The sequence below is a fragment of the Thamnophis elegans genome, chromosome 11 (assembly GCF_009769535.1).
Source record: "Thamnophis elegans isolate rThaEle1 chromosome 11, rThaEle1.pri, whole genome shotgun sequence".
NCBI lineage: Eukaryota > Metazoa > Chordata > Lepidosauria > Squamata > Colubridae > Thamnophis > Thamnophis elegans.
Genome location: NC_045551.1, coordinates 37,066,252 through 37,087,087, shown reverse-complemented (window position 1 = coordinate 37,087,087; position 20,836 = coordinate 37,066,252). Strand labels below are relative to the sequence as shown.

The following is a 20,836-nucleotide window of genomic DNA, read 5'->3' as shown; positions in this document are numbered from 1 at the left end:
CTCAATTCTTCCTCCAGGTTCTGCCACTCCTTCTCCTCCAATTATTGTCATCTCTGCAAATAAAAATGTTCCTATTCCCCAAACTCAGAAATCCATTTTTTTAAAAAAAAAGAAATACTATTTAAGGGTATTTAAGCACATCTAGGTCCTATTTTAGAAAATTTAATTTGTAATTTGCCTTCCCATGAATCTTGGCAATTATATTGAATTACAAGCATTGGAAGAGGGAAGATTCCATGTTAACTATGGAGGCATGTGTTGTTTTGCTCATGTAGACCTGATGCTAGCTGTCCAGGGATCAGAGATTGAATAACATCCAAGTAAAGAACAATGATTATCAAAGTTAATTACTGTGAATCTGCAATTTAAAATTAGCTGCCTTGTCCCCAGAATACTACTAAAAAGAATCTCTAGTTTAGAAGAATTTATTTGAGCTTTAGCCATGCATTCTGTCTAATCCGATTAATAAAAGAAGACAAAGTTGTATCATTAACAATAAGCTCATTAAAAAGGAAGCTTATTTGCATGTAAGACAGTTGTAAATACAAGCTACAGAATAGCCTGACTTTCACTGCTGTTTGCTCAGCATTTTTTAGTTTTGATATAAAGCTGGAATCCCTAAAGTCCACTTTATAAAGGAAATTAAGTCATGCATTCTTAACTCTGCTTGCAAAAAAGGGAGAGCAGAATCAGTATTCTACAAAAAACGCACTTTTTCATCATTAACAACTCTACATTTAACAGGAATATGTTTAGATCTTCATTTGGAAAACAATTCACTGTTCCGATTAGAATCAAGACACCCATAAAGCATACTGGCTATCCCACTAGAAACCCATGTTACATGCACACAGTCAGAGTGACAGCAAAATATTTTCATAGCTGTGTGCTTGATTCAAAGCTGAGCAAGCTACACCCACTCAGTTTCTATTTATTTGTAAAATTCATCATCCGCCCATCTTCCCATATGGTAACCTTGGGCGATTTACAATATTTGAGATGATCCATCTCACCTGGAATCGTGACTATGGAGGTATTTAGGAACCTCCCTCAGCAAAGAATTTCTTGTAAAGTTGATGCTCTAAAGCAATATCAGAGGCGCTTTGTCCAAACAAGGGCACATCCCATTCCTTGTGCAGGAGATATAGGAAGTTCACTGATTTCTCACAGCAGTGGTTCAATCTGGACTCCCTGTTCAAGTCTGCTTTGGAATAAAAGTCACGAACTGACTTTAAATTAAAGGTAAAGGTTCCCTGCACATGCGTGCTAGTTGTTCCTGACTCTAGGGGCTGGTGCTCACCTCCATTTCTAAGTCAAAGAGCCAGCGCTGTCTAAGACGTCTCCGTGGTCATGTGGCTGGCATAACTAAATGCCGAAGTTGCACGGAATGCTGTTACCTTCCGACCAAAGATGGTTTCTATTTTTTCTACTTACATTTTTTATGTGCTTTCGAATTGCTAGGTTGGCAGAAGCTGGGACAAGTAACGGGAGCTCACTCCATTACACGGCGCTAGATTCGAACTGCTAATTCTAATTGACAAGGTCAGTGTCAATTCTAATTGACAAGGTCAGTGTCTTAGCCACCGCAGCCCCTTAAAATGGTAACCAGAAGGGTATATTCAAGTTTTCTTGCCACATAGGGGCATCTTTAGATGGGAGACTTCTGGAGAAAGAGATGTGAATGTTCAATAAAGCCAAGATAGGCAGGCCTTTGATTACATGGACCCAGCCACACTCTTGACATTTTTGACATGTTCTTAAAGTGGGCTTGCATCCATTGCTGTTTAACTGCTTGAGTCTATGCAATGCCAGACACTTTGTGTATTAGACAAGAATGTGGAGAAAGCAAACTGGGAGCTCCAAACCTCAAATTAATTCCCCATCTCTGGTTTACAGTCAGTGATGGTAACTAGCATTTATACACAATTTTTGTTGTCAAAGCTGTCATCTTTTAAGTTTTGTAACAAGAACACTGGATTTGGACATTTCCCCCCAATCCTTGCTTTTCAGTCTTCCACTCTATGATGCTTTCCAGATGTACTAGATTGCAACTTCCATCATCCTCAATCATCAGTGTTTGCATCTGGAGCACATTAAGCTGAGGAAAGCTGTATTACAAGTAATGCAATTAGGAAGGAGTTGGATAGATATACATTTCATAGACACGCATAGATGTGTGTAAATGTATGTGTATGTTTATACATACTAGACACACTGCATGTGTGCATACACACAGACACCCACATACGTATACAAGTTGACGTATAAAGGCAAATATCTCTTCAATGGTAGTTTTTACACTCTGATGATGTTAGCAGAGGCTAACGAAAGCTAAGCGGGTAATATATTTTAAGTTCCGGAGATCACAATGTCTGTCTCTTCTTTTATATCTGGAAATATTCATCTCCAGACATTTGTAAAATGGAAAGAAAACTTTACTTTCTTCTCCAAATGTGGTTGAGGTAATAAGTCTTTTCTGCCTATTTCTAACTTACTATCTCTATTCTAAGAGTCTGACACACTTATAACCCAACTGCAAAGAGAAAACTCCAGCTCGGAACCAGCTCTTCCTCTTCAGCTCTCTTGCTTGTTGCCAGGAATTCTTTCCAAATTGTCTCCATGTTTTTTCCCAACACCCAGGAGCAGCACTGGCTGTCCTTCCCTCAATAGCTAACATTGTGTCTTTTTACAGGGCTCCATCCTCCCTGTCTTCTTACTCTGAAATCTGTGTTCCTCAGCCATGTAAGTGTTCCAAATAATAGTTAGTCCCTGACTTACAACCATTCATTTAGTGATCATACAAAGTTACTGCAGCAGTGAATAAAGTGACTTATGACCGTTTTTCACACTTAAGATGGTTGCAGCATCTCCATGGTCATGAAGTCAAAATTCAGATGCTTGGCAACTGGGATGTATTTATGATGGTTGCACTTTCATGTGTTCACCATTTGTAACCTTCCCAACTGGTGTCCATCAATGGGGGAAGCCAGATTTGCTTAATGACTGCATGATTCCCTTAGCTGCACTGATTTGCTTAACAATGGTGGCAAAAAGGTTGTAAAATAGGGCAAAACTCACTTAACAATTATGTCCCTTAACAGCAGAAATTTTGGGTTCAATTATGGTTATACACCGAGGACTACCAGTAGTGTTCTGGTGCAGATCTCACAAGCGGCAATGACATCATTGAAGTAATGAAGCTCTCATAGCCAGAAGGTAGACAAGCTCAAACAAGGGGCAGAAACACCTCCAAACCACACTGAAAGCTGGATGATCTTGGCCGGTAAAGGATTTGTTGATTAGGAATGCCCTTAATGAGGGCAACCTCAATTTCAAGAATACTTTGGAAGCACATCAGCCTTCATTCATTTGAAACTTTGTGAAACATGTCTGCTTCAAACCACTTGTATTCTAACTTTCTTTTCTTTTCTCTATCTGGATCAGCCAATGCTGTAACCATGTTCATTTTAACTAATTTTCTAAATTTTCCTCCGTTTATATTTATTTTTAGAGCAGTCGTAACGGCTGCAGCAAAGCTGTTACAAAATTATTCTCCCAGGACCACATTCTTAATATGGATTACACATCACGCTAAAACAAATAAAGGTATGGTTTACTGAACACTTACAATTAGCGGGTTCCCACAATCTGCTTAGAATAATTCAGTCTCAAATATTAGTTGATGCCTCTCAATTAGCAGAGATGTCACTCCCACCCACCCCCCCCTTTTTTTTTTGGCATAGATGCTTAATTCACCTGATTTCATGGCTTGGGGAGGCTGATACTTTGTCAATTCTACAGATGTTGTGATCTCCTTTTAGTAAGGTAGCAAACACAATCAAATTTTAGTAGGCTAAGCATTGGAGAACTTTGTACCTGTTAATGGTTATTTTTCCCATCCATTTATGAGGACACATTATTGGTTGTGTTTAATACACAAAACTTTCTAAGGTTTACTTCTATTCCATTAGTCTCATCTCCTTTTCAAGATTAGCCTTTCTAGATCCAGTCTCCAAAATTGTGATCAGTGAGCACAATGTTAAATATTGAAAATTCTACTACCTGTAAACAACTCTCTTTCTGCATGCTTCAACGATGTCAATATTTGCAATCCTTGAGATAATTTTGGCTATTTTGCCCTTGCTTAAAAAAGACCTTACAGTATGCTGTAGGTATCTCCTAATTGGTGGATGCTGAATTATTCTTCTACTTCAGGGATTATATCTCACAAAATATTGTATGGGCCTGCTTGATCTACAATTGGGAGTTTGGTGCTTGTAGTATGGAGCAGGGGTTTCCAACATGGGCAACTTTAAGCCTGGGGGGACTTCAACTCCCAGAATTCCCCAGCCAGCTGGTATGGAGGCCAAAATGAGTCCAAACTGACTGTGTCATTAGCAGTAATTGCTGCATGAAATGTAGGGACAATAATTTAATAACTTAACTCTTCATCTTATCTTGCTAAAGTTACGGTTATAAAAGCCATGTTTATAAAAGCCAGAATGGGCAGTGACAGTCAACAATCATGGCTCCCATCTATTTATGACTATGGCACTGGAAGAGCATGCATGACTCAAAATGAAAGAGATGAATAAATGAAGGAAAGAAAGGAAGTTTTGTAAAAAGTATTTTCTTGCTTTAATGGTTTTGGAATAGTTTTTGGATTAATGTTGCTTTATAATTTTATGCATGCACAAAGTGGGGGAGGAATTTTTTGTACGTGAGCAGAGCCTCTGTACTAAAACTCTGAACATTTTGAGAAAAACTAAAATAATAATTTAATTAGAATTGCAGAGTGGTAGCCACAAAATACTAAATGGGAAAAAGTGGAAAACTTGATGGGGAATAAAAAAGAAGTACCAGTCCAGTGAGGACATGTGAGAAAAATTTAAAACATTGTAGCATCATTAATAACATAAACAATATAAAAGCAGAGACCTGACAAAGAAATAAATAGGTCATTTTCAAACAGCTGATTTTCATTTTCACCAATTTAGCATTTAAAATGTTCATTTAGCATTTTTTTCTAACCAAGGCCAAGTACCAGAAAATTCCAAATGTTTATTTCAGCTAATCAATAATGTAATTTGGTCTTTGGGTTGAAAATATACATACAGGCCTTGCAAAATATCCCAGATATTTAGAAATATCTAAATATTCTCTTGAGGAACCTCGGTAGCACAGTGGTTAGACTGCAGTACTGTAGGCTACTTCTGCTGATTGCTGACTACCTGCAATTTGGCAGTTCAAATCTCACCAGGCTCAAGGTTGACTCACCCTTCCGAGATTGGTAAAATGAGGACCCAGATTGTTGGGAGCAATATACTGACTCTGTAAACCACTTAGAGAGGATTGTAAAGCACAGTGAAGCAGTATATAAATTTGTACTATAGCTATTGTTATTGTAATTTATATTATTTCTGATTTTTCTATTTCAACAAACCGAATGTCACAATATAAAAGTAAATAAATATATTTTGGATAATCAAGACATCTGATTCAGGCACTGGATAAGTTGAAATGAGCTAAGTCAATAATCTTTAATACACTGGTTGGTTTCTCATAGATTTATTGCACTGCGTATTCAAATTATTTGCACTCCCAAAGATCACATGGCAATTACTCAGTTTCTGAATGCTACTTAGCCACCGTATTTACAATAATCTCTGTGAATTACACACAACCTATTTGCTGCTATTAAACTACTTCTAACTCAGCACAATGCCCATTCTTTATTAGGATAACTACATCACCTAAGTATAGGTCAAGAACCTGGGTACTTTCTCAAAAATGGTGAATAACAACTAGAGCGGAATGCAAAGACATTTACGGTAAGCCGTTTAACTTTCATTTAACTAAAAGAAGGAAAGAAAAAAGATCAATAATTTTTTTTGGATAAGATTTTTATGCAGGGTAGCCAAGTCAGTTCTCATTAAAATGAAGTGTTCAGAATTCTCCTTAATACATCCAAGGATATCATCCATCAAAGCTTATCCTGCTGAAGCTTTTAAAAGATATTCTCCCTTTAAGTTCTGCAGACATTAGTACAAACTGTGCATTACAATTTCAGTAGCAGCAAAGTTTTGTTAGAATGAATAGCCACAAATGTAAACGATCAAATATTTTTTTGGATAATAGAAAGGGGAAAATAAAGTATATTATTCCCAGTAAAAAGAATTCTTGTATATATTGTATGCATTTTGCTAGAACACTTGTAATGAGTAATTTGCAAATTACTATATTCTATTAAATATTAAATTTAAAATGTGAGAATACTATAAGCCTACCGCAGTCCATCCCTGGAAATACACACTGAACTTCCTATTTATAGAGCTCAGCTCTGTTGTTTATTTTTCTCAAGACTAGGTCATGCTATCTTTCCCTTTTCTTTTTGCAGCTATTTCCCACTCATGAAAAGCATATAGTTCTATATAAAAATGTCAGATTTTGACAATATAATTGCTCTCACTCTTAGCAGAAAGCAATTGGTTAAGATTTTTTTTTAAAAAAAATTAGACTTCAAGACTATATTTCCTTAATTACTAAGGGTTGCCTTTATTAGATTGCATTGTTGTCTTAATCTGTCTTAACCCACTCTCGTGTGTTTCACTGACATAGAATATCTGAGAAATAAATGCACACAAAATGGTTTTGAAAAAATTCAATTCTACAATCTTTTTTGCAATATTTGTTAAATAAATCTGGCCTCCCACATTGACTTTGCTTGATGGTATGCTGCTGGGAAGGTGAATGGTCATATGACCCGAGGATGTGACAGCCATTGTAAATATGTGCCATGGCCAAATGCCTGAATTTTGATGGTGTGATTGTGGGATACGGTGATGGTTGCAAGTGTAAACACAGGTTATCTTTTTACAATGCTGTCATAACTTCAAATGATTACTGTATTTTTCAGAGTATAAGTCGCACCAAGATTTTGAAGAGGTAATTTTTTTTTAAGTTTTTGCACTCTGAAGACCACCCAAACCCTCTGCGTGCTCATTTTTTTGTGAAAAATGGGGCATGCAGAGAGTTTGAGAGGCCTGCAAAGTACTCCTAGGGGCTGGTGGAAATGAGCAAAAAAACCACCCATTTTTCACAAAAATTGGCCCCTTTTTCCAAAAACAGGGCATGCATAGGCTTTGGGGGGCTTGTAGAGTGCTCCTGGCAGCTGGGGGAGGGGGCGCAAAAATGGCCTTTTGCTCATTTTTGCCCTCCCCAGCCCCCAGGAGCACTCTACAAGCCCCCCCCAAAGCCTATGCATGTCCATTTTTGTGAAGGGGCGGGGTTTTGGGAGGCCAGAAATGCTGTATTCAGTGTATAAGAGGCACCCAGATTTTCACCCTCTTTTTTGGGGGGGAAAAGGTGCATCTTATACTCCGAAAAATAAGGTAAATGCATAGTCGTATACCGAGGATTATCTGCATATTTCTGGAGACTGATGTTTTTGAAAGAATTATAAACTAAAGCAAGAATTCCTACAGTGCATCCATTATCATACAAATATAGTATTTTCCAAGACCACACAGAGAAAGAATATTTTGTACTACTACTGGAGAGAGTATATTCCCTTGCAACTATAAAGTTACTCAATTTTAAGCTTTGGTAGTTTAAATCAAGCGTCCTTCATTTTCTGTTTTAGTGATCAAGAAATTTAACAATTAAAAACATCTGGACTTGGACTGCTTCTTCATCTTAGTGGAATGACAGAAGTTCTCTGAGCTCATCACAGCCAATCTATTGGACTGCAATCTTCTCTTATATTCCCAAAGTTGAGATTTGTGCTTCAAGGCAGATTCATGTTTTTCTTGCCTGGCCTTTATTTAGTTCCTGAGTTGTTTGAAAGATTACTGAGGATCACTGAGGTGACAAAAAAGAAATATGTGATGTTTATACAGATTTGACTGTAGCCCATAATTTCCATTGAGATAAATCCATATTTAAGATAGTAATCCTAGTCACTCTATAATAGTACCATTAACCCCATAAATATATGACTAGAAACGGAATCCTGAACTGGAACATACCAAATATGCCAAGGAAACAAGTGAATTCTGATTTTCTTCTCAGGCACTGACAAGTTATAATCCATTTTAGCTGACCGCTTCCATCATTTTGACAGCTTTTACAATAATAGAAATCAATGTAAATATAATGAAAGTTTCACAACTGGAATACGACAATAATCAGACAGATGATCAAATGGAGGACAAACATAATTTAAAGATAAACCGAGACCAACAATAACTAAATTACAAAAGATTGGCATCTAATTATCTGGTTACCTAATATTTACAAAACAAAAATCTAGTATTATCTTTAATTCATTTGTTATCTACAAAGTTTAATATATTGACTCAGAATTGGCAATAAGACATGGTTTAGGATATGACTATATATATATAAAATTCAACTTTTAAGAATGCTGGACTTGTTTCATAGAGTAGTACAGCTAGTCCTCGACTTATGACCACAATTGAGCCCAGAATTTATATTGCTAAGTGAAACATTTGTTAACTGAGTTTTGCCCCATTTTATGACTTTTCTTGCCACATTTGTTAAGTGAATCAACACAATTGTTAAATTAACAACACTGTTAATAAGTGAATCTGGCTTCCCCATTGTCTTTGCTTGTCAGAAGGTTGCAAAAGGGGATCATGTAACCCCGGGACACTGCAACCGTCACAAATATGAACCATCTGCCAAGCATCAGACCATGGGGTTGTTGCAATGGTCACAAGGGTGAAAAGTGGCCATGTCACTTTTTTCAGTGCTGTTGTAACTTCAAATCAGTGGTGGGTTACAACCAATACACCCTGGTACGGGCGTACCGGTGCCTGCTGGGATCACCGAGTACCACTCCGGTATGGTGCTCCAGAGGGTCCCCCCCACACTCCTTACCAGTATTTGAGCTGTTCAGGGCTTCCGTGCATGTGCACGGAGCGTACAGCACCTGAACAGCTGGAGCATCGCAGAGCATCATAGGTGGTACGTACGCATGTGCGCATTGCGCACGTTCATGTGGACACCCGATCCCATTGCACTGTATTGGTTGCAACGGGATCCAGAACCCACCACTGCTTCAAATGGTCACTAAATGAACTGTTGTAAGTCAACGATTATCTGTATAGGTGTATATATATTTCAACTATGTTAATAATACAGATGACATAATTCATAATATACTGGAGTATGTGTACTTTTTAATGAATGTTATTACATATATAAATTTGAATTGCTTCATTTTTTTTAGTATTAGGTAAATTAACATTTCTCTATATCCTTCAATGGCCAAGAAAAAGAGATGGGGCCATTCTAATCTTGTTTTTAGTACAAACTCACATGGATTGTAGCATGAGCCAATGTAGTTTTCAGGTGAAGAAGCTAGAATGAGATGTCAAGACTTGGTTTAAATTCCATCCTCAACCATAAACGCTCATTGGATGGCTTGGCCTGTGTCAACCTACAAAGCAGTGAGGAACAACTGGAAGAGAAATAGCTGTATTTGCTGCCTCAAACTGCAGGAGAAATGGGATAAGGTGTAATAGAAGCTTTTTCACGGAATAATTAAAAACTGGTACCGTATTTTTCAGAGTATAAGACATTGGGGAGGAAAATAAGAAGAAAAATTCTGGAACACGTGGTAACAAGGTCAGCCAATGAATAGGCCTGGCAATTAAGTCAGCCAATGAGGGCTATCTGGACTCCAAAATAGTATTTGCCATGTGAGCAACAAGGAGACAGGAAGGAGCCTGGCTTAGCTGACAACTGAAAGTGAAAGTGTTTTGCTTGTATTTACTGCTACCTTGGAAAACCTGCTTTTGATATTGTATTGCATATTATTATTATTTTGAATCCTGATTACTTGTATGTACTTTCTGAATGTGATTGCTGCTGCAAACTCTGATCAGCCAGGTCAGCTTCAGCACTTATTGCAGTCTGATTCAACACTGCTGATTGGCGGGTGGATTGGACTGCTGGAATACTCCCAATCAGCTGTTCCAGGCTGCAGGGATTGCTACAGACCATCACTGTCTTGATGCCTTACGTTTTTGGCCTTTGGTAGGGGTGGGTGGGGTTAAATTCCATGTATAAGATGCACCTGAATTTTCACCGTCCTTTTGGAGAGAAAAAGGTGCGTCTTATACTCCCAAAATATGGTAATTCAAAGGCACAACAGTATTGAGATCATTGCCATTGGCAAAAAAATGTTAAATAAATGAGCAAAATTGTTTTTTTTTTTTTACAAAAAAATCCTTAAAAGTATAACAAAATGAATCTATTCAGATTTGATCAAACCCTGAAATAAGACATAGGAGAGATGAGCCTGCTTGCCGATTAGTCTGAGAGAAGGAAGAGAATCCTGAAGACTTTCTCTCACTATTGCCACTAGACAGTAGAAGATTACATTCAAGGTAAGGAACCAAGCTACTATGGTAGCAACTGCTTGATTTATCCATCACATCAGTAATTATGTGCTGCAGAATATGAACACAAAAAGGCTAGGCAACAATCAAAGCCTTGACTTAAACTTCTGAAGCTAAAATGGGATAGTTCTGGAAGTCGCCATTTCCATTTTCTGTGTAGGAAGCTCAAACTTATTTGACTTTCTGCTATCATTACTGTTATATCTGCCCATATAGCAGAAGAATGCAGTTCAACAAGAAGATAGTAGTAATCCAGACATACAGTTCAACATTTTAGAAGGAACTAGAGGTAGTTAGTCCTTGACTCATGACAATTGGGACCAGAGTTTCTAACAGTCATCTTATGATTGAACATTTTTACTGCAGTTGTTAAGTGAATCACATAATTGTTAGGCGAATCCAGCTTCTCCAGTTGACAAATTGCAATCACATGACTGCTGTAACTGGTTGCAAATGCAAGCCTGTTGCCAAGTGCCCAAATTGCAATCGTGTGGCCCAGACAATAGTGTGACGGTTATAAGAGGTAGGACGCAATGTAAATATTTTTCTCAGGCACTATTGTAATCTTGAACCAATGCTAAATGGACAGTTATAAATTGAGGACTACTTGTATGTTAATTCAAAAAATAAAACCTTGACCTGGCTTTTTGCATGTTAGCAAAAGCAAAAATATTTGGTTGTAATAAATATGGGATTCCTTAAAAGTATCATGAGCACAATTACCATATTTTTCAGAGTATAAGACGTACCAGAGTATAAGGTGCACCAAGATTTTGAAGAGGCAATTAAAAAAAAAAAGGTTTTGCACTTCCAAAAATGGCCCAGTTTTTTGTAAAATAAAAAATAAAAAATGGGGGGGGGCATGACTAGCCTTTAGGAGGCTTGTAGAGTGTTCCTGGAGGCTGGGCGGCAAAAATGAGCAAAAAACAGTCCATTTTTTGCAAAAATGGGCCCGTTTTTTGTCAATTTTTTTTGGCATGCATAGACTTTAGGCAGCTTATAGAAACGGGCCATTTTTTGCTCATTTTTGCCCTCCCCAGCCCCCAGGAGCACTCTGGAAGCCTCCTAAAGGCTATGCATGGCCATTTTTGCAAAGGGGGCGGGGTGTCGGGAGGCTAAAAATGCTGTATTCAGTGTATAAGACGCACCCAGATTTTTACCCTCTATGTTGCTGGAAAAAGGTGCATCTTATACTCTGAAAAATACAGTAATCAGGAACCACACAAACAAAATTAACTAAACTCAACATTAATAACAAAACAAGCATAAATATAAGTTGAGTTTCTATTAAAAAATCAATTTTAAATGGCACTCTGAAAAGACTTTTAGATGTCTCTGACTAGCCCCCAAAGCCAAAATACAATAAAAACTTAATAGCAACAGCCTTCAAAACACGGGGCTGTTTTTGTAAAGGCCCTTCTGCTGAAGATTGGTGACCATATGAAAGCCAAGATCTAAGCAAAACCAAAAAATGATTAGTACCTTCAGTGATGAGATAATCCAGTTAAATTAGATGAACTGAACTCAGTGTAAATAAAATGTTTATACATGCCAGACTTAAGTTATACATTAACTGGTGGAGATTGAAAGGAAACTTGCCTTTGAACAAAAGTTTAACTTTTGCCAACAGATTCTTGGAGTGTCTGCCGCCAGCTTCTGTTAAGACAGGATATCAGAATAATGGAACAACTTCCTTAGTTGGCTTTAAAATATCTTAGTTTTGGACTATTTGCAATTGGACACGTTAACAGCTGTGACACATAAACTAAAGAGAATATGCAGACTGGGATTTAAAGTTATTTAACACTATTAAAGACGAAGGCTGCAAAAGGGAGCACCATTTAACTATAAAATTATTTGACTAGAATCAGTCCAAATGATTTAAGACAATTTTGCTTTAATGTGTTTAAAACTAATTTAGAGGACATTTAGATCAGTGTTTTTCAACCTTTTTTGTGCAAAGGCACACTTTTTTCATGAAAAAAATCACGAGGCACACCACCATTAGAAAATGTTAAAATTTTTTAACTCTGTGCCTATATTGACTATATATAAAGTAATTTTCCCATGGCACACCTTACACTATGTCACGGCACACTAGTGTGCCACGGCACAGTGGTTGAAAAACACTGATTTAGATGATTGGGTAACTCGAGAGAACTGTAAAATATGTAAAATTGTAAAACTGATTTTGCTAAATCATTTGAAAGTTCATCCAATTCAGGTTCTTATCTACTAAATGGCCAACCATGTCTCCAACATGGGGCCCTGGGGGGGGGGGGTAAGGATTCTTGAAGATTACAGCACTCCCAGGCCATTCTTTGAACAAAGGGATTTTCTTTATGCAGTATATAGTCCATGGTTACTTATCCATCTTTTTAAGCCACCTCAGAAGGGTTTGTTTAATAGCCTTGACAAAGTGTCTTCTTCTGCAGTATCCACTTGGTACATGTCAATATAAACATGATTTAAAAATGCAAAACTTACCAGTGATAATCCTTTTAGTATCCAATCTAGCTATTATTATTGCTGCCACAATTCTAGCTACAGCATGGAATTAAATTTCAAATACTAGAAACCAACTAGTCAAAACACTGGGGGGGGGGGGGGAGCCTGTTTATGCTCCAAATGCAATTAAATCTGCATTTTTTTCAAAAGGCTTGAGGGAAAGTTAATGGAGCTGTCATATGAAAAATTGTGCTTAAATAGGAGGTTAGAATGGAAGTCTGCCCACAAAACAGAACATCAGCAAAAGGGATTAAAATGATGCAAGGCAAACTACCAAAAACATTCTTTTGGAAAATGGATAAACTTGAATTGATTGCTATATGGAGGCATAAAATGGTATTGGAAAGACTATTATAATTTTTCAGAAAGACAGATCTTTCTGCAGAATAGACATGTTCTGGATTGCTAAAGGTTTGGCCACTTGTGTTAACAAAACTGAAATATTTCTAAAGAATTTCTCTGACCACAATCCTATTATTTTAAAATATAAGGCAGCTAGAACTAATAGGCAACTAAATGAAATGTTACTGCATTGTGATCTAATATGGAAGAATGTAAAAATATATTAAATATATTTTTAGAATAATCTCAATAAGAATAGTATGGCATGCCATACTATATAGGATAATTTATACAGGAGAAAAACAAATTAAAGAAAAAGATCAAGAAAATATGTAAGAGATTCTAAGGGATCTAAACATAAAAGAGGATGAGCCAATGAGATCTCCAAGGGGGCAAAATATGTTACAGCAAATTAAACCCCTACGTTATCAGCTATCTTAATGTTATAAGACATGGAATTAAAATTCAATTTCATTAAACTTTTGAATCAAGAAATAACCCAGGAAATGTGAAAGAAGAGGAAAACCAAATATTAACAGAAGAAAATGAGAAAACTATGGTGAATTGATAATTCAGCAGTGATAATTCCCGTGGTAATTGGCACACTGGGTGCTATTCCAAAAGCACTGGAATTTAAAACAGTTAAAAATTGACAAAATCACCATCAGTCAAATGCAAAAAGCCACACTGCTTGGATCTGCACGCATATTACGAAAATACGTTACAACGTCCTAGGCCCCTGGGTGGGGCCCGACTAGTAACCAATGCCAAATCTGGTGAAACAACTGGCCGCTGTGATACAATTGAATAATAATGATGATAATAATAATAATAATAATACCCATCAAAGGAGAAATAAAGAATAAAAAGGATAAGTAATAATACTACAATCACACTATATACTACACTAACTATATGGGTTAATATACATGCACATTAGACAAAACTGTTAAAGTGTAGAATGAAATTAAGAAGGATTTATTATGATGAGGAAAGTTACAATTGTTATTGTTGTGAAGAATTTCTATAATAAAAAGGAGTCCCCAATCCCCGGGCTGCAGTCTACTAGCCATGACCTATTTGTAACCAGGCCATGGGAGTGGTTGACCAGCGCATGTGCATACGAACTGCTCGACTTGTGCGAGCAGTGGGCTGTCACGTACACATGGAGTTTAACTTGCAAGAAGTGCGGGCTGGCCCACTACTTGTACGAGCTGTTGTCCCCCTCCCTCTCACCAGCAGGCCCACCAAACTGTAATGAGACCGCTGATCTAGGATGGTGTTTTTTTTTACTTCAGACAATATCGTTTTGAGAACTGATGAACCATTTAAACAGGGGGAAAAGACATATCCGGGTTTATATGGAAAGCCCTCCCCCAAAAAACCTCACCCCAAGGGTTAAATGTAAGATTCTTCAAGATGCAAAGCAAAAAAGGAGGAGGTAGATTATCTGATTTTAAATTGTATTTTCTTGCCTGCTTTATGTTTGGATAAAGGATTGGCTGTCATTAAGAAATAAGGAGGTTTTTAGATTTATATGATCTGAGGTTTGGGTGGCATGTTTACTTAAAATATGGTAAAGTTAATGTAAATTATAAAAATTATATATGAATGCCATAATATGGAATAGATACAAATCCAGCTATAGCCAAAAATACTTTTGTTGGCTTCAGCTTGAGAAGCATTTTAAACAGTGGGTAAAAACAAATGGTAAACATGAAGACTTGCTATTACAGGAAGATGGGAGAAGAAGAAATAAAGAGGAAAATTAACCATAGAGGATTTAATTTTCAATCGTTTCATATGCCCAGTAAAGAGAAAAATTTAATATATATTTAAAAGAACCCGGGACAGACTGTGATGAAATGGCATTTGAAAATGAGTTATGTACAAATAGTGAACACTGAATTGCTAAAATGTATAAACTTTTATTGAGATTTGAAATTAGTTAAAATGTAATGAGTTAAACGAGTTAAAAATGTATGATAAAGTGAGCCAAGTATTTTGTTTATAATAATCAAATGGATAAAATGGGAGACCCTGTGGTTAAAAAAAATCTAAAATTCAGGCTTACAATTTAAAAGAACACTTTTAAAAAAAGACGCAATGTTGGTATACGACACCACAGAAATTGTCTAGAATAGGGGTGTCAAACTCACGTCTTCACAGTAGCGTCAGGTGGCATATCAGGACTTCCTCCCTTTTGCTAAACTGGGCATGGTCAGTGCGTGATGCACCCAGCCCATGGGCCGGGGAATTTGACAGCCCTGGTCTAGAATGTGTAAAGTTACTTCTAATCATTTTTGAGAATGTGAAAAACATGAAGGGACATTTTACTATGCATGGTGGAGTTGTGAAGAAGTAAAAATATGTTGGACACAAATACATTTAGTGATGCAGAGAACCTTTCTTATTATAACTTATGGACAATCCCCTGAAAAGGATCATGGACAATTGGTTTTATACATGGTAACTGCAGAAGGCTATTATATGGACAAAGATGAAAGACCACAGAAGCACCAATAATGGAGGAATGGATTATGAAAATGGTTGTGTTTGCAGAGATAACTAAATTGATTTGTTTTATTAAGGAAGGAACTACAACAATTTTTATAAACACCCTTTATAGACGCTTTGCTGAAAATGGACAAAAACAAATTGCTGAGTCAGCATTGATTAAAAAGGTTTGTTTAGGGGAAGAAAGGAGCTTTCATATGCAATGTGATATGGTGGACATGGTTGGTAACTGCTGAAAAATGAGAAATCAGGTATTTTCCTTGGTTTTTTTTTTTTGCTATTCATTTTTTTTACCCTGTTATAATCTTCCTTTTTCTATTTCTTCTACTATGTTTCTGTAGCTTTTAAAATCTTTGTAACATCTTTTAACAAAAAAATATTGTTCATTAAAAATTAACTGTTAATGATATCCATGCTATTTCAACAAAGCAAAACTGTAAAATATTTTAATGTCCAGATTTATGTAAAGGGGAAATGCTATCTTTGCATTGATCTGACAATGAAACCACTGTCAATGCCATTACCAAGGATAAATTCAATACTCCATCTTCACATGATACCTTTTTATTACAATATCAAAAAAACTGGGGTGGGGGAGGTATGCAAGTTTTCAGGATCAACAAGCTCCTTTTTTAATATTTTCAGGAATGTGCCATCAATACTATATTTAAAACCATAAGGTTAAAAGAAACACAAAAGGAACGCATTTTCTTCATATAACATTCTGTGTGTCTTACTACCAATCACACCACCTTCTGTAAACCCTGATTTTTTCTGTTATGCAAATATATATATATTATAAGTAAGTATGTATGTATGTTATGTATGTATGTGCTGGAAGCCCCACCCACCCATAATTAGCTATGTTTATTAAACTTCTGTATTAGTGTCAATCGGCTACAGATACATATTACTTTAAGAATTAAATACATAACTGTTTAATTCAAACAAGCAGAAGGGCAAGAAGAGAAAGCATTATGTGGATGGCACATCTGGTTGTAGATACCAAAACATTCAACCATTACAATTCAATGATTCTCTAAAAAATCAACTTTCAATGAAACATCTCGGTTGAAATTACATGTCAAAATACGCTAGATAGTTTTCTTTACTACAATCATACCGTAGTAGTTTAAGAAGAACTATTACAAAACGCTTTTATTAGTGTACTCTTCACAAAGAGCCAAAGAAGCAATGTAATAGTTGTAGTAGAGTGTGGGAAGAATGCTTCTAAAAACTAGGAATTTCAGAAATATATTACTTGGTAAGCAAAATAGCTACAGAACTCACAGCCACAACTATTATTTCACTTAGTTAGCTGCAGGTTCAGTGCATTCAACTGTGCCCAGTCTCTCAATGATGATTTCTGCCACCAGGAGCTGTCTGATAACACTGTTTCTCACTCAAGAACACCCCTCCTTTATCTGGATTAACTCTGTAAACGTACATAGAAGAGTTAAGAGCCCAGGAAATAAAACGAGTGCTTACAATGGCCCCACCTAAGTGAAAATTTCAACCTCAGGGGATTCAAAACAACTTAATTTTTAAAAAGACTAATAGGCAAAAGTGGGGGTAGAGAAAAGCAAGGAAGAAAAGAGAATATAACCAACAGAGCAAATACTCAGAAAAGAGACCATTCACTGACAGTTGTGTCTGGTGCAGAGTGCTCTGCTCTATAAAAGTGATTGAGGACCTAAGGCTTTTAAGTTACAAAAGACCGCAGCAGGCCTAGTCCATCTTCAACGTCACTGAAGTGCTTTGACAAGATATAACTTTTCCCCGTGCTCACTGGTGAAGATAGGAGCCTTTTTGTAGTGTTCCACCAACTCATCCATAGTATTAAATCGACGCTGCCCAATGCAATAGACATTGTCCACCAGCTGCACCTTGAAATGTTTGTTCTTCCCTGAAGCCTTTAGAGATACTGAAAAGTCACTGGGCTGCAGAGAGAAAGGAAAGACAAATATTTAGAGAGTGCACAACATGGGATTTAAAGACTGTTACAATCATCTGTACTCCGTCCCCACATACATTAAGGATTAAAAACGTGTATTGCAACCATTAATGGCAGAGTGGCTAATCCAGTGAATGCATCTTAGTAACATCATAGACTAATATAAATCAATCTATTTATCCAGAATATTACTGATTTAAACCAAATGTCTCCAACGATCCAGAGAAAAACTTCTATGCACACTCAATAAATGTAAATATTCAATTGCAGAGATAAGGTCACTATGCTAGCTTTACATTTAATTCCATGACCACAAGAGGGCCTTTCGGGTTTTTTCCCCCCAGAAGGATGCCTAAAACACGTTTTAACAATTCACATTTAACGTGGCCCAAGATAAATATGTGCAATGCCACATTACTGGTTTAAAAATATATTTAAAACTCTGCTCCTCTTATCTCATTATACAAGAACCAAGTTTTCAAACAATGAACTTATTTTTGCAATTTGCAAAGGGGGAAAAATCAGCAAAGATTCTTGAACACACAGACTTTTCTTCCCGTTATTTCATTAAGCCTCTGACTGCGATGATTTTCTACTGACAATAGTTTGATTGTTTCACTTTAAAATGATTTGCTTCAAAAATATTTTTTTCATTTCCAATTTCGTGTAGTGAAACATTAATCTCCTTTTGGCTATGTCCCTAGTTCAGTGCAGCATGTTTAAATAACAAAACTGGTACAAATGACTTATTTGTAAACTAAATACAGGAAGTCCTCAATTTACAACCGCAATTTAATTCATCCAAGTTACTGTGACAGACCAATGCAGATAATAAACAAAATAAAGTTTAAGGCAGAATTAAAATACATTTGTAAAACAATCTAACATCCATAACTGAGATCCAAGATACACCCTATATTAAATTACAATGTAAATATTAAAATTATAGCATATATGAGAACATTTAAAATGACAACAATGCTTTCTAAAACTATTAATATCAACAAAGTAAGAATATCTAAAGTTTAAATGACTGATAGTTACAAAGAATGCATTGAGGGAGATTGGCCCATCGAAGTCTGATGGACATACTAGCTAAGAAGACATGCTTCATCTATGAGCAATATCTGGCCAAATACCGAATCTGGATGACTGGGATATCTACTAATGAGAGGTAGTGTGACTTTCATTTGGATGTCTCCATACTTTTATGGAGATGAAGAAAGACATGATCTCTAGTTTCCACTTTTCTGGAATTAAAGAATGAGAGACTTATGTCCATAAGGAGCATAATGGTAACAGGTCATGTGGCCAACTTGATTTTGCTACCTTTTAAAAAGCAACCTCCACGGTCGTTAGGTGGGCTGGTTTTCCTCAAAACCTGAAGTAAATGCTTTTTATTTTTGGTAAAACATAGGATGGTGAAAATGACAGTAAATGTGGTCCAGTTGCTAAGTGCCAGAAATGCAGTCATGTGATCATTGGGGCCCACTGGTCAGAATTTCACAATTGCCTCGTAAGTACTGCCAGGGAGGTCTGTCATAATTTCAAACAGTCATTAAGCAACCAGTTGTAAGTTGAGGACTACCTTTACAGGTTGCCAAGAGCTCCTTTGCTAAAGGATTAGGTAAATTCTTTGTTAAAGGATTAGATAAATTCAAGTTCTCTCATAGCTATCTGTAAAGCGTGTACAGAAGCTGCAATTGATACAAAATGATGCAGCTTCCCCCCACCCACCCCTTTTAAGTCTTGTAAACACATGCTTATACTGATACAGGGGTTTTTCAGAACTGAAGTATGTTTTTGTACTTTGATATTTTAAAGAGCTTAGAATGATCTGATGGATGACCAATCTTGTTATGATCTAACCCAGAGGCAGTATCTGCAGTAGTTCCTATTTCCTGAAATCCTTCTTTGCTTTTACCCTTTTCTGCATCCTTATTCAGAGGTAAAAAGCCATATACGTCTCTCAGGTGGAAAAAAACAGAACAAAACAATGACCTAAAAATTATTGGTGTTATGTTGAATAAAGATCATTTTACGGATTGAATTTTCCATTACGCTATCCAAGCAAACGGATTATGCCAATATTTTGGACTATCTAATTGTAGAAGACACATTCTAAAATTAATTTATTTGCCCAAATTTTGTATGAATAGCAAATATTGCTCATTCTCCATATTATGCAGGAACTATTGCCAAGAAAAATTATGGGAGCGAGAATTTGTAATACTAAACTCTATTTGCTATAAATACAAGGCACTTTTTACTTTAAAACAGGGGTCCCCAACCACTGGTCCGCAGCCCAATACTGAGCCGCAGCCCATTGGGAACTGTGCTCTGTAAGTTGCGGATGGGCATACATGTGAAACCATCCCCTGCCACCGCTGCCAGTTCACAGAGTCGGAAATATTGGGGACCACTGCTTTGAAAAATACAAAAAAGAAAAGAAAAGGCTGATTCAGAAGAGAATTCCTGAGACAAATGTTCAATAATGTTCAAGGATTGTTTATTTCATTGGAAAAAAAATGAAATGCCTTTACATTTAAATTTTACCACTATTGTCACTATTGGAAAACTCCGCATTGGGGAACAGAAACTGAATCTAGGTCTGAAGACCTGTTTCATTGGCTGTTGGAACATTGTTCTTATATATATTAACTTTTGTTGAAATAAAGGAGTCATTGGTAAGGAAAGAATGTGGGAGATAAACTAAACTTGCTGGTTTTGATGGAAGATTAAATACATTATTTCCTTCGTGCACTACTCCAATACTGCCAATTCAAAGCAATGATTTCAATTACTTTAAAATTTGAAGTAGAATACCTCCTCGATGGGCAAAGTGAGCATTATGACAGCTACGGAAAACTAAGTACAGTGGTTAAGATTGATTTCTATACTTGTGACAGCTTATCCGGAGAAGGAAAAAAAATCAAAGCAATGTGCTGAACAAGGCCTGTGCAGCTCTCTCAGACTCATTAGCTGCAAAGTAGACATTAAAAAAATGTTTCTGTCAAAGACATTTCTACTGAAAAATGAATATTAATAATTGCTTTCCAAATCAAACTCTCATATTTACATTTCAAAT

At 36.5% G+C, this 20,836-nt stretch overlaps 1 protein-coding gene across 1 annotated transcript in view; it reads right to left on the bottom strand.

Annotated features, from left to right (window-relative positions):
* Positions 1–16,226: 16,226 nt before the first annotated feature.
* The window catches only part of NCK2 (NCK adaptor protein 2), a 78,186-nt gene continuing 73,576 nt past the window's right edge, over positions 16,227–20,836 (bottom strand). The window contains exon 4 of the mRNA XM_032226626.1: positions 16,227–17,734. Within this exon, the coding sequence (XP_032082517.1) occupies positions 17,540–17,734 (195 nt within the window). The 3' untranslated portion in view covers positions 16,227–17,539. The remainder of the gene's footprint in view (positions 17,735–20,836) is intronic.